This window comes from Cyclopterus lumpus, chromosome 14 (genome assembly GCF_009769545.1).
Source record: "Cyclopterus lumpus isolate fCycLum1 chromosome 14, fCycLum1.pri, whole genome shotgun sequence".
NCBI classification, from domain to species: Eukaryota; Metazoa; Chordata; class Actinopteri; order Perciformes; family Cyclopteridae; genus Cyclopterus; species Cyclopterus lumpus.
This window is the reverse complement of record NC_046979.1, coordinates 16,497,225-16,511,792: the sequence shown is the minus strand read 5'-3', so window position 1 is coordinate 16,511,792 and position 14,568 is coordinate 16,497,225. Positions and strand designations below refer to the sequence as shown.

The window sequence follows — 14,568 nt, the reverse complement described above, 5'->3', positions numbered from 1 at the left end:
CAGCAAACAGCAGAAAGTTGCAGAACACAAGTATAGCATTAGTCCGTGGCATTGGTTTGCACTAGATCATTTTTTCATTGCTGGAGGAGTCATTTACTGGCATTGGTACTTACCACAGAACGTTATATTGATTCATTAACGAACAACAGGGATGCCGATGAATCTAAGACATAAATCTCTTAATCCAGGGTTTCAACGGGATGACATCAGAGGCCTCATTTTAATATGGTTATGCACGTAATGAAAATGTTAGTGCTTACTCAATGGAATGGGAAAACTACAGTGTGGTAAAGATTATTAGCCAATAATACAGTTATCCATTGACATTCAAGTAATTGGAAATACATCCTTTATTGTATGTCTGCATGTCATAGGTTACCCTATTTTATATTTGCCGCTATACCATATCGCTTTTATTAATGTAATTTAACTGTCTAGAGTTCAAGCAATTAGCTCATATTTCACGTGCAAATAAGCCACACAAAAACTAAACTACATTCCAAAAAGAAAAAAAAGAAGAACAAAATATATACGTTATATATATTTTAGTTTTGGTCCAATACAATACTGACAGTGATGACACATTTAGCATTGACTCGAATATGATTTCTGTAATCCAAACCAAATCCACTGGATACTGACAGAAATGGCTGAATCTGCAATACCAGTGCCCAAATTCCCCGCTCTTTGTGATTTCGAGTGGTTGGCTTCCTGCACTAGAAGTACAGAGGACCACAAGTCACAGCACAGTTCGTTAAATCATCTTCTTCAAACCACATCATTTGCAACACATTTAGAATGTCAGCCACATTTAGGCCACGCTTAGTTCTTATTTATTTGGCGTACGGCGTGAGCTGTCTGTGGCGTAAGGTTAGCCTGAAGGAGGCTTACGAATAAATGAAAGGCTGGTGGTTTCATCCCTGCAGCAGCAATTTAATGATGCATTCTATCTGTATGCTGGTGAGTGGAGAGTGCTCGCCAAGCCAGGTGCTGTCTCGCATGAAGCTGAGTCCCCGGCCTGCTTCATGGACGCAGCACGGTAGGCAACCTTGACCTCTGACCTCTGGTAAGAAATAACACAGCTCTTCCAGGCTGCGTGTGTCTCTAGCAGGCATGTGTGAATAGAGCGATTCAGTTGCTTCATGTGAGTGTGTGTGTGTGTGTGTGTGTGTGGGGGGGGGGGGAGCAATCTTAAATCACAATAACGAGGATGAAAGTTTAATTGAATACCTGGGAGAAGGTCTCCGATGTCTGTGTGCAGGGAATGGCCTTGTGTTTGGTGTGGGATCTTCAGATGGTTATGTGAACCCGCTATGTTATCATGTTATCATGAAGCTGCAGACTATAAGCTATGAAGACACCTAGCATAGTCTGTGGGGGTGTCTGGTGTATAGGATATGAAAAGAATGAAAACAGTATGGAGTGCATATATCTTCCACCTCTTTGATGTGTGTGTGTGTGTGTGTGTGTGTGCGTGTGCGTGTGTGTGTGTGCGTGTGTGTTTGTGCAGATTTCAGTCTAGAGGAGATAAAAAGTTTGGGAAAGGCAAAGACGGCTGACTGAACATCTGAGGAAGGTCTCTACAAAGAGGCGGTGTCTTTGTTCCCAGGGTTCTGTGCAAATGTAGCACTAGATATGAATTATGTAATTTCATAATGGGTGACCTTCTGTGCAACTTGAAAAGCAGAACAGTTCTGTTCCTTAGATAAAGAGATGCATTCAGATGCACACAAGTCCGACATGCAGGACTTCAGCTGTGGCCCATTTCATTATTCAATTTCCAATCGTTGACCACATATCAATTATGAAAGTGTCCGTCTCTCTCTCTCTCTCTCTCTCTCTCTCTCTCTCTCTCTCTCTCTCACAATGCACATAAGGCTTGTAAAGAGCTCATAATCCTGTGCTTTCTCTTAGATTCGCAGTGGCAAGCTGATGATCACCAACACCAGGAAGAGTGATGCAGGGAAATACATCTGCGTTGGAACCAACATGGTGGGAGAGAGGGAGAGCGAGATCGCTGAACTCACTGTGCTAGGTAACATGTGATTGCTTTTCCCACTGTTGCAGTGCTTCACTTAGTCTAAGTACCCTCTCAGTTCACAGTTGTTTAGTTTGCCAGTCTGCTATGCATGGGTTTTTGTGACTGGGGTATAATAAGCCATTCATTATGTTGATTATGCAGCACTACCATCCTGACTGCCTCCAAACAAGTGCTGAACACCTACCGCTGCTACATCCAACGCCACAACCCCTCAAACCTTTCAGTATAAGAGCTCCCCAAAAGCCTGTTTCAAGCCTCAGTTCTCCACCCCCCTACTTATTTTCACATTTCAACATTTCCCATCAGAATAGAGCTCTTATCAGTATCACAGGGTTAGATGACCTTGGTTGAGGTTGGAAGTATACAGTACAGTGCCTCATTGCGCCATTCAAGGCTGTGAGAATATTATTGCTGAATGCAGAACTAGGTCAAAACATGTTATTCTACAGGTTGTGCATACTAAATGTCTTTGGAGACAGACGGATGATTATCAGCGGAATTTTAAATGTGTCCAAAACTCTAGGATCATTGCAATATGTAGATTACTTTGCATATTTTGCTAAGTTTTCTTTTTGTGGTGTGTTTTTTTTGTGGTGTTCTTTGGAGAAAAAAAATCCTCCAGCAATTGGTTGAAGTCACAGGAGCAGACGGTATTGGCAGTTAGAGCTAGAATAAAGAAAGATAGCTTAGTCATAGTTATGTAAACATTTTGAATGTTTTCTGTTCCTCAACAGATCGTACCTGTTATTTTTTTGTGCACGTTATTGTAAACTGATTGAAACACAATGTTACCTTTTAAACGTAAGCGATACAATGCATTATTAAACTTGGTACGGTGACATTTAGACAGGTTTCTGTGATTACAAAAAAAAATGTAGAATAGACAGGTAGATCATCTGAACTGTAAATATATGAACATAAGCCGTGTAGGAATATAGATATGGAGCCCTCTTTGACATAATGCCAGTGATGATTCGATGGGTATTCATGTTCGTCGCTGCCCTGCAGAGCGGCCAACCTTCATGAAGCGGCCCAGCAGCGTGGTGGTGTTGGCAGAGGAGAGCGTGGAGTTCCACTGTGTGGTTCAAGGAGACCCTGTTCCCACTGTCCGCTGGAGGAAAGATGACTCCGACCTGCCTAAGGGCCGGTAATGCACAAAAAAGCCCTCTATGCATTCATCTACCATGCTAACGGCGCGTTTCAACTTTTTTCTTTCATCTCACGATTTATGCGTGTCCGTTCTGTCCACAGATTTGAAATCCTAGAGGACCATACGTTGATTGTTCGCCAAGTGACCTCTTTAGATGAGGGCTCCTATACATGTGTGGTGGAGAACATGGTCGGCAAGTCTGAATCATCCGCCACGCTCACTGTCCATGGTCAGTACAACCCGACACACACATGCAATGTCCTCTAAATGTTCTTCTCTTCTAGATACACTGTTTTTCAGACCCTCGCATTTACTTTTCATGGACGAGGTATTTGCAACACAGCTGCATCTAGCCCAACAGGAGAATCGAATCCTGTCTTGGAGTGTCACAAATTAGCAGGCAGGGACTTTATGTTTACAGAGTATCTCTGGCATTTTTTGTTCACTTCCTTGCTCGAGGTCATATGATGTCTGCAGCAATTATAACAAACAAGCAGTATAGGACATTGCAGCAGTTTGTTTACAGTGCGTTTCATGGTAATGTCCTGTGTACACCGAGAAGAGCGCGCAGAGTAAATGTTTACTTGCTTGCAGATGATGGATTCATTTGGTCTGTGGGTCCTGCCACATCGGCACCCTTTAGTTCTTAAATCAGTGGCCGAAAATGAGCAGTGACACAGAGACTCGCATATGTACACACAAAACCACGCAAACTCACAGTGGGTGACATAGACTGTGAGGGCAGTAGGACTTAATTAAAGATAAGACATGGCTGGTTGCATGCTGGGAAATTACACGGTTCCAATTACACCGTCTTCCTCTCCCATCCCAAAAAAAACGAGTGTCTGGGGGGTGGGGGCCATAGCTAATTTGGGCAGTGAATGGAGGAGGGCAGGAATAAGTGTCAGGTGAGTATAAGTTGTATAACGGGAGGAAACAGCGAGCTACCTAAGTAAATATATGTTTCATAATTACATTTTTTTTTTTCAAAACAGGTGCAATCGTAGCGTTAGTCTTAATCATGGAATACTTTTTACGGACCGTGAACATTTGGTTGGTGTTGAACAGTTGCCATTTGAAACAAATGTAGCATGCACAATTTGATTTCATTTTCTATTCGCGATATGCTAGCTGGTTAGCTAGCCATTCGTTTCACAATAAATCCAGTTTACAGATTAAGATGCGCGGTAGTTTCCACGTCAAAATGTGTCTTTTTTTGTGTATTAAATCCCTGCATACCACCAGCAGCTCACGCTTCTACCTTCTACCCAGACACAATACTCCTTTCTCACCCCTCACAGTTGTACGTGCTCGTTAGAGGATTGTATCTTTGTCCAAATACGCCTCAAGGATGTCTGGCCCTATAACTCAAAGCAGCAATTATACATATATACGTTTCACACCTTACGGTCTACTAGTCTGTTGGGTCTAACAGGGGCTAAACAGCAGGCCTCGTCCATTGACACCTTTTTTTATTTTAATTACATTTTTGTTTGTGTGAGTGTTTTTTTTTAAAACTTTTATTCCCAAAAATTAAATACGTTTGAACATATTGTCTGACTGTCTTGCATACCAATTCCATTGTGCTCACTCTTTCAAGCATGTGTCAATACTGTTGAGTGCTTCATTCATATACCTGTGTGTGCCTTCATGACTCATTACAACTGCTCTTTTTTGTGTGTTTTTTCCCTTGTAGTCAATACTGGTAAGTTGTCATCCATCCCTCATCCACCATCTGACAGCAACAAGAAAGTTTAAGCCCCTGTCATTGTCATCTTCACTGTTTATCCATCCACCAACACAGTATGTAATTCATGTTATGTGCTGGTTAATCAATAGATATGTGCTGTTTTTTTTTTCTCCATTTGAAAAGAAGGTAAATAATGTCTGTCCCCTGCTTCATACACACTTAGCCTTTATACTCCTTGAGCTTTTCATGCATACTGAGATGTTCTGAAACTGGGAATGATGACAATGTATCAGGCTGCCAGTTAATTAGGGCCTCATTTCCTCTGCAGTGCCCCCGGCATTTGCCGTACGCCCCAGGAACCAGGTGGTGGCAGTGGGCAGGACGGTCACCTTCCAGTGCGAGGCCACTGGCAACCCACAGCCCGCTATCTTCTGGCAGAGGGAGGGCAGTGAGGTGAGATTGACACTCGGTCCGTCGTCACACTTAATCACGACTCTTTGCAAAATAGCAAATAAATGGGATTCAAACTCTCTGATCTCTGTCTTCTCTCCAGAGTCTCCTGTTCTCTTACCAGCCACCGCAGCCCTTTAGCCGTCTGTCCGTCTCCCAGATGGGCAGTTTGACTATTACCGATGTTCAGCGCTCTGATGGCGGCTTCTACAGCTGCCAGGCTCTCAACATAGCTGGCAGTGTTATTACCAAAGCACTGCTGGAGGTCACAGACTGTGAGTAAAGGGAAGGTGTGATGGAGGGCAGATGGAGGGGGAAGGGGGGGGGCAGCTTTCTATTTTCAATGTTTTGTCGTCTGGCTAAACAGACTACATTGTTGAGCAGGTGTCTTAGGCTACTAACTGGTCTGGGTTGCAGACTGGTGAGAGCTACTAACTGTCAGCGACGGGAATTCAGGATTTATGTTGCTCCAAACCGTCTGTTTCCATGGTGATTGTGTTTTGAAGAGGGTCTGGACTTTTCTGAACATAAAATTTGAGAACTAACAACAGTACAGTTTGTAATCTAAATTCAGAGGATTGTCACTAGTTTCCATTAATACAACTCAGTTTGGGTTTTATTCTACCGTAAATATATGTGAATTAGGAGGGCAGGATTGAAAGGTACTTTTATATGGAAAGGGGTCTGAGGGACTTTAATCCAAATCCAGGGTGATAAAAAATAACTGTGATAATTGTTTAAAAAAAAAAAGAAAAAAAAAAGCAATTTAAATGTGCTTGGAGGTCCACGCCAGTAATACACACCACCAGCAAAGTATACAAGCTTCAAATTAAACGACCTGTGTGATGATGAATGCATGTGTGTGGGTAACTGCGTACTATGTACATATCAAATAAATTAATAACGATAATTGCTTCGGGCTTAAACAGTCAGTTACTACATCTCTGAGTTGTTCAGTGCAGCCCAATTACTTATAAAGGATAAACTGCTGTCTATATTGGTATTGTGTTCTACAGCCTTCTTTCTAGGGAAATGAGAGGCATCCACTCAGTGAATAATCTGTAACAGCTAATGGAAATAAAAAAGATGAGGTTATGTTTTATGTAATTTTGTCAGTGGTCTAAAGCACTGCACTCCCGCCTGCACCTGTTTCTCTCTACTCTCCCCTCCCCCAAATTATCTCCATCCCACCACACTCCTCTTATCCCCATTTGGAGTGGTGCATTTGTATGGAAATAACTGGCACCTCTGGCAGTTTTCAAGGCGTGTTCCCATCACCTTTTTTTATTTATTTATCTAGAACCCCTTCCTCCATCCACAGGGTTTTAAAATGTAAGAGAGAGAGAGAGAGTTCTGTTATCTAAGTGGAATTGTTATTAGTTGGGCTCTGCCGGCTCCAGCAGTACGTACTGCCGAATGAACGATTAGTTGCTCTCCGCTGGAGGGGAAAAGTTGATTTATTTTTCCTCCACTGCCTGCCCAGCCAACTAAACCTATTGTTCTCTCTTTACCAATTTTCCTTTCAATATCTTTCACATCTTATCTGTCTTTCTTTTTCTTTCTTTTTTGCAGCGTTTTGGGTTTCATCTATCTTACTTTTATTTCTTTTGTCAACCTCAATCTCCAATTCCATAATATACTGTTGACACTCCTTTTTTTTTTAGGGCATTTTTGCCATTATTTGAAAGTGATAGTTGAGATACAGAGAAGGCAATGCAAGAAGTCACACAACAGCAATGAAACCGGTGACCTTGCAGTTAAAACGGTACGCGCCTCAGCCACACGGACACCGGGCGTCCCCACTGTTTTTACAATTAACAGGATAAAGTTCAATACAAGAATGTAATATACCTTTTGTACCAACAGGAAATGATAGCATCCTGTGAGCAACTTCAGTTAGGAGACCTCGTTACCTCTGTTTAAAGAGATTAAGCACACAAATCACATGTGCTCGACCCCAGAGAGTGAGATCTCACCCTAACCTCACTTTACCAATGCTGCCCTTATATTGACTACAATGTTTCTCAAACCTCAAACAGATGCTGGTAGGTAAATAAACATGACCCCAAAAAACATAAACAAGTTTGAGCTGCAGTGGCTCTTGTAGGCTAAACATAATATAAATATGACATCTTGACATTTTATTAAAAAGCATACCGGTTTGGAGAAAACTTCTCAAAAAGCCAACAGAAACATTTCTAAAGCATTACATACTTCCGTGTTGTTGAGTGCTATGCTCTCTACATTATTAGTCTTTTACTTCTCTACTTCTTTTTTCTTCTTCTTCTTTCTTTATTAGCTGGGTCGGACCACCCACCTCCTGTGATTAGGCAGGGCCCACTCAATCAGACCATTCCTGTGGACAGCACAGTGGTCCTGGGTTGCCAAACAGCTGACTCTCCACCGCCTACAGTCCACTGGCAGAAGGATGGTGCCGCGGTGTCTCCGGTGGACTCCCGCATGTCGGTAGCAGACACAGGATCACTGGAGATCCGCTACGCCAAGGTAGGAGTAACACGGCAGTTAGTGTTCAGCAATTTCAGCGACAGCAATGAGCCAAGCGAGCCCACTAATGTCTGCTACTGCACTTCCTGTCGTCAGCTGGGAGACACAGGCTTCTACACTTGTGTAGCTTCCAGTCCAAATGGAGAGGCTTCCTGGACAGCTTACTTACAGGTGGAGGGTAGGTCGCACAGATGGAGACGGAGTCGTACATGTTGTGAATACACGGGGGAGGAGTCCTGCGTCGGGTACTTAAATGCATTTCTTGGTATCTCCGACAGAGTTTGGAGTTGTTGTTCAGGCCAGTCAGCCGAGAGACCCCAAACTGATTCCCAGCGCTCCATCTAAACCCGAGGTGACCGACGTCGGACGCACTTCGGTCACTCTGTCGTGGAAATCGAAAGTGGATGCCGGCGCTCCGCCTACATCTTACCTGATCGAGGCATTCAGGTCAGACACTGCAGTATGTTGCATGCCCCAACCATCGAGCGCGGTGAAACTTCCCTTGCGTCAGCGTGTGACCCTTTTGTCACCTCTCCCTGCAGTTATACGTCAGGCAGCAGATGGGTGACCCTCGCCGAGCATATAAAGACTCAGACTTTTATACTGAGGAACCTGAAGCCTGCAGCTGTCTACCTCTTTATGGTCCGAGCGGTGAATGCTTATGGCCTCAGTGACCCCAGTCCAATCTCCGGCTCTGTCCGAACACAAGGTCGGTGTGGGCTTTTTCGATCCTTTAACATTCCAAATCCAATTCGAATGAATGCGTTCATTGTTGCCATTTGACTTCCTTCCTTTTGCACCAACAGACGGCACTTCCACCATGCAGGGCGTGGATCACCGTCACGTCCAGCGGGAGCTCGGCGATGTGGTTATCCACCTGCACACACCAACAGTCGTGTCGGCTTCTGCTGTGAGGGTGCAGTGGATGGTAAGGGGGCCATGCCATGGTGACTGTCCTGCACACAGTCAACAGTATTGCTACATGTCAGAGTTAGGGTAAATATGGGAAAAGGTCAAACCTGCAATTTTTGCCAAATGGAAACACATACTGCATATTCACAAATGGTATAAGAGCCAAGTGGTTTGAAAAATAAAACAAGGCTGTCTGCTGACATAGTTTTTTTAATTATTATAGAAGCAGATTTATACTCTGTGGTAAGTTTTCTCTCATTGTCCCGAGCAACACGAAGAAGTGAACCATCAAGCATGAATGGGGAAATTCACTTTCAACGGAGATGTAGAGAAGTGGAGAGATCCCAACAGTTCAGGAACAGCTTTGAGCCTAAAATGCCTTGTGCAACAGTAAAGTGTTTAAAATATGTATTTTATGCTGAAATTACATGTGGGATTCTTTCTCAACCCTTATTAGCAGAAAATAAACCCACTGTTCAGAGAAGCGGATGTATCTTTGGTGTGATACATTGTGCCTTCAGCCAAACACATTTTTATGCATTTATTGTCAAAATGTTGTGGTTCAAATGGAAAGCGCCTAATCCTCTCCTGGCTTGAATTGAACCACAGCCATGATGAATGGAAACTATTAATGACCTGTTATTGTGGTGTATAGTGAACATTCAGATATGAGGACGTGTTAAACTTTATCAACCTAAGTGCTAAGGAAATCATTCCTGCAGGATTATCATTCTCACACGCAGATATAATAATTGTAAAGTAATAACTGCCTCACATTCACACATCTCTTGTGTTTTTCGCTCATTATCAAAAAGCTCATTATCACTGTCGCACGTTGTGCGTGTTTTTATCTCTGCACCTCCACCAGGTCGAGCAGCAGTCCCAATACATTCAGGGTTACAAGGTGCTTTACAGGGCGTCCGCTGAGCATGGCCAGCCAGAGGGTCAGTGGAGTGTCCTGGAGGTACACGCCCCACGGGAGGACGGCGTGGTGATCGGCCAGCTGAGGAGAGGATCCATCTACGAGTTCAAAGTGCGCCCCTTCTTTGATGAGTTCCAGGGAGCTGACAGTGAGGTGAAGGTGGTCAGGACATTGGAAGAAGGTGAGTGGTATTACATGTAGCAACACATAGCTGAGAGGAAGTAAATGACTCTTTCATTTCTTTCAGTCTATATTTAGAGGACAACACAAAAGCCAAGTATTGCTTTTTAAGTGTGCAAACCAGTTCGAGATGCAGACCGCAACTGGGATGCAGACAGCATGAAAATGAGATTTAATTTAGTTCTGCGTGGTTAACTGTGTACTTCATTGTCTTAGCCCCTAGCAGAGCACCACAGGGCGTTACGGTGACAAAAAGTGATGCCAATGGGACCGCCATCCTTGTTGCTTGGAAACCGCCTCCGGACCGGGAAGAAGCTGGAGTCATTCAGGAGTACAAAGTAAGAAAAGAAGCCTCCAACTCCCCCCCTCAACCCCCACCCCTCCCCCTCCTCCTCCTCTGTACACATGCTCTGACTCATGAGTGCAACAGTTAGAATGTAAATGACACCTTTGAGAGGCTGATGAGGCCTCTTGTGTTGTCGGATGTGTCCCTCAGGCAATCACTGTCATCTCATCTCCTCGTCACCTTCTCTTGACAGATCTGGTGCCTGGGTAATGAGAGCCGGTATCATGTAAACCAGTCGGTCGATGGCTCCACCTTTTCTGTGCTCATCTCCAGTCTGGCGCCAGGAATTCGTTACAGCGTGGAGGTTGCGGCCAGCAATGGTGCTGGACCTGGGGTCAAGAGTGATGTCACTTTTTTTCAATTAGGTGAGAGTTCTCCCAAGATAGGAGTGTTTATTTAGTTAGGTGTCACAAAAGTAGGCCTAGAAACAATGACACAGCATCTCATGGTGAACACTTCTATAGTGTCTCTCAGCCTCCTTTTCATTATACAGTGTTCATAAAAAAGAAAGTGTAATAAAGCACCATGTTGTGCTTACCCTGCTGTTACTTAGCTTCATATAGTTTTTTAACGATCTTTGCTGCTGCGTCAACATTTTTGAGCATTCATTTGTCAAACACATACTGTATAATGTCTCCTCTCTGTCTTCTTTTACCGGCTAGACTACGCAGGACAGATGATGGATATCAGTGAGGAGAAAGACACGTTGTCTCAGATCTCAGATGTGGTGAGGCAACCGGCCTTCATTGCTGGCATTGGCGCCACCTGCTGGTTGGTCCTCATGATCTTCAGCGTGTGGCTCTACCGTCATCGCAAGAAGAGAAGTGGCCTCAGCAGCACATACACTGGCATCCGCAAGGGTGTGTGTTTCTCCGTTATGTGTGTGTGTGTGTGTGTGTTAGACAGGTGGATGAACGTATGTTCAAGATAGCTCATCCTATGTGTGCGTCCGCATTAAAAGTGTGTCATGTTACTTTTGTGGGAACATTTGAAGGTCATTACGATTGTAGAAGGGATGAAGCGACGACACGCTGCCACCGCGCTAAACAGCAGTCTATCCTCTCGTTGATATTAAGGAATAATTTAAGAGGCTGATGAGCAGATCACATCAAAGGCGGAAAAAATTGCTCCGGTATAATCTTCCTTTGACACAAAGACTTCAGAAACAAATTAGCATTTGCGACTGTGCAGCGAGTCAAAGGCTGACCTTTAGTCGTTTATTTGTAGAGTGTCATTTTCCCAACACAGCACAGGCCTGTCAACCTGCCATTACCACGTCTGCTCCAATATCACGGTTGCCTGTCACCCCCCCCCCCCCCACCCCCCACACACACACATTAACCTTCACCTGGACACTTTCCAAAAGACAGAGGCAGCATTAAGGCAGATGGCATGTGGTGATTTACATGTTTGTACAGTTTTTTACATGAAGAGATGTCCATCACACAGCAGAGAGTGCATGCGTAGACACGTCAACATATCAAAGCACATGGCCACTGTTTATTGAAATGATGTCACTTTGCTCATCTTACTCCCATTCCCTGTCTGTCCTACAGTCCCTTCATTCACCTTTACACCTACAGGTATGTACTGTATGCTTTTCTGCTATTGTGTGTGGTGTTTAATCTATTTGGAAAGCATGTTTATCGAGTTATTGTATTTTATTCAGTTGAAATATTCCACGATTGCAATTCAGTTTATCACTGGTACGTTCATATATCAAGGTATGGAAGCACAACTGAAAGATTGCACAATGCTAAAAGTGCATATAAATGGGATTTTTTTAAGAACAGCTCAAACTACAATACTGCTAACACATACATGTAACTCAAATAAAGTAAAACATCATCAAGAATATGAGCTAAAAGGGAGATTAAATAGTTATTTATTTAAAGTGTATATGTAGCAAGATGTAAAGATATATTTGTTGGGTCAAATTTGATCACAATAATGCAATAATGTGCTTTTCCATAAACCTCTATATGTGGATGTGCCAAGCCTGCCTGTTCACTAGGTTAGGTGCATTTGATTAAATAAGTAAAATACAGAATATATTCTGCCATAGGATTTTATTTGTTTGATGTTTTGCTGGTAGCAGAAGGGAACAGTCTCAAACAATGTTTCTAAATCAGTTCTGAAGGTATGTGGCGGTAGGTAAAGGCACAGGCAATTACTTGAGTTGTGTTCATGCACATTAAACCACAGAGTCTGACTTTGTGTCATGGAAGCTTGCATTAAAGTGAGTGCAAACTTTTGACTAAAGAGTGTCTGCATATAATCTATGCCTGCCTTTCATTGCTTCACTTTATCTGCCTTTGGCACTTTCCTCTTTTTGACAGCTCATCAAGGTTTAATGTTTTTTTTTCCTTCTTCTTTATCTCTGAGCAGTGGCATATCAAAGAGGAGAATCTGTATGCAGTGCTGGCAGGTGAGTGATATTTTTGTCCCTTTGTGTCATACAAAAGACTCACCGGAGAAATGCAGTTACATTGAGGAAACACTGGGGGGAGATGTCTCCCTTCTCCAAATGATGAACCTCATGCCACCGCCCCATGCTCATTCATCAGCGATGATGGCAGGTTTTGATTGACAGCCTGTGATCCTCCTTATTGCAGACCCGGCCTTCTCAGCATGGGCGAACCTCTAAACCAGCTGTGGCTGCCCGACAATTGGCCGAATGCGTGTGCCAATCACAAGGACTGCAGCATCAACTGCTGCAATAATGGCAATGGCACCAGTGACAGTAACATGACAACATACAGCCGACCAGGTTAGTGCAACACTGAGCCTCTGATGTACCTCTAAGCGGAAGCTTTGTGACTTCCTGCGTGTTCCTCTGCTGATTTCGTGCTCATGTTTTATCCCCAGCTGACTGCATTGCAAACTATGGAAAGCATCCAGAAAACAAACAGGGGGGACAGCACGGCTCTGAGACGGCCATTTACAGCGATGTGAACCTCTCCAACAAGCTCAATGAGATTAAAACGTTCAACAACTCCAACTTGTGCTACGCGAGTCCAGGAGGAGATTCAGCAGCCACATATGAACCCATCCCGTACGCCACCACACAGCTGATCCAGGCCAGCATTAAGAACAAGGCGGGCACCGGTGGCGCGACAGCGGAGCAAATGGACGTGCCCTGCTGGAAACAGCCCCCCAACCCGCCTCCAATACCAAAGGAGATGGCGGCGCAGATGCAGTACAACATATTTGAGCAAAACATGCTAAATAAAGGTAAAGTAGGGTCAGGATTTGCTTCACACAATTTATGTAAAAAGAAAACGTAAAGGTGTTGCAAATGTTCTTGCGTTTTTGTCTTCAGATCACTTTCAAGGAAGTGAAGGAATGATCCATCCGAAAACGATACCCTACAACCAGACCCGTGATCACAGCACAGGAGGCTCACACCACAGCTCTGACAGAGGCAGCAACAGCACCTCCGGTAAGGCCAACGGCTGCTCTGCACACTGGTGAATTTTAACCAGGCGAGCCATAAGTCTGCGTTTACCTTGATGTTTTCCTCTCATCTCTCAGGGAGTCAAAATCAAAAGAAAGGAACGCGAGCCCCAAAGATCCCAAAACATAATGCAGTAAGCTGGGGAGAAGCGCTGTCTCCTCCTCATGCTAATGCCTGGGACTGTGATGAGTACAGCCTACCGATGGAAAGGAGGTATATATATATATATATATATATATTTAAAAGCTGTTGAATTACAGCGATTGCAATTGACAAAAATAAATACTACGATGAAGTTATCTGACTCACACAAGCATAATGGGAGGTATGCTGTGAACACCTGCAAACCCTTTGTTCAAACATGTCCTTTTAGACACAGTCAACACTTTTAACCAAAACTAATTACACAGTTTAAATTCTTGTCTTTGTCAGACGGTTTATTATGACAGCAGGTTGCAAATAATTACTTCATAAAATACACATGAACAGAAACAAGCATGCATTCAAGAGATGTGAAGCATTTCAGCAGTAAAAAAAAAAACAGATGGTGCAGAAAGCCTATTGTTTTCCTCTTTGTGCTGTTTTTCTGTGATGGCAATGTGTTGTTTGATGGCGGACCAAGGGATTTGCACACAGGTCTAATGGGCTGTGACTAATGTGTCAGGACTGCCAGCACCCCTCATTCCTTTAGCCATTACCTCATGTCAGTTGTCCTTTTCTTTCCAGTTTTGATCCAGCGGAGAGAATAGAAGGCTGCCCCACCCCACCAGTAAGAGCGGCAGCCTCCTCTCCTGTTGAAGTGTCCTATAGTCACCCACCACACACAGCATCACAGGCAGAACTGAGCAATGGCCTGCACGATGGACCTGAGCACCTCAGGTAACCAGATTGAGACGCTGAATTCCACAACTGACG

General features: G+C 43.8%; 1 protein-coding gene across 1 annotated transcript in view; it reads left to right on the top strand.

Annotated features, from left to right (window-relative positions):
- The window catches only part of LOC117742532 (roundabout homolog 1-like), a 74,847-nt gene that overhangs the window by 57,750 nt on the left and 2,529 nt on the right, over positions 1–14,568 (top strand). Inside the window, exons 5-26 of the mRNA XM_034549996.1 lie at positions 1,915–2,035; positions 3,050–3,188; positions 3,293–3,420; positions 4,888–4,896; positions 5,210–5,334; positions 5,435–5,606; positions 7,631–7,836; positions 7,933–8,014; positions 8,115–8,283; positions 8,379–8,545; positions 8,643–8,764; positions 9,617–9,851; positions 10,067–10,188; positions 10,390–10,561; positions 10,859–11,056; positions 11,753–11,779; positions 12,585–12,624; positions 12,812–12,966; positions 13,065–13,430; positions 13,519–13,638; positions 13,731–13,866; positions 14,380–14,532. Of these exons, the coding sequence (XP_034405887.1) occupies positions 1,915–2,035; positions 3,050–3,188; positions 3,293–3,420; positions 4,888–4,896; positions 5,210–5,334; positions 5,435–5,606; positions 7,631–7,836; positions 7,933–8,014; positions 8,115–8,283; positions 8,379–8,545; positions 8,643–8,764; positions 9,617–9,851; positions 10,067–10,188; positions 10,390–10,561; positions 10,859–11,056; positions 11,753–11,779; positions 12,585–12,624; positions 12,812–12,966; positions 13,065–13,430; positions 13,519–13,638; positions 13,731–13,866; positions 14,380–14,532 (3,164 nt within the window). The remainder of the gene's footprint in view (positions 1–1,914; positions 2,036–3,049; positions 3,189–3,292; positions 3,421–4,887; positions 4,897–5,209; positions 5,335–5,434; positions 5,607–7,630; positions 7,837–7,932; positions 8,015–8,114; positions 8,284–8,378; positions 8,546–8,642; positions 8,765–9,616; positions 9,852–10,066; positions 10,189–10,389; positions 10,562–10,858; positions 11,057–11,752; positions 11,780–12,584; positions 12,625–12,811; positions 12,967–13,064; positions 13,431–13,518; positions 13,639–13,730; positions 13,867–14,379; positions 14,533–14,568) is intronic.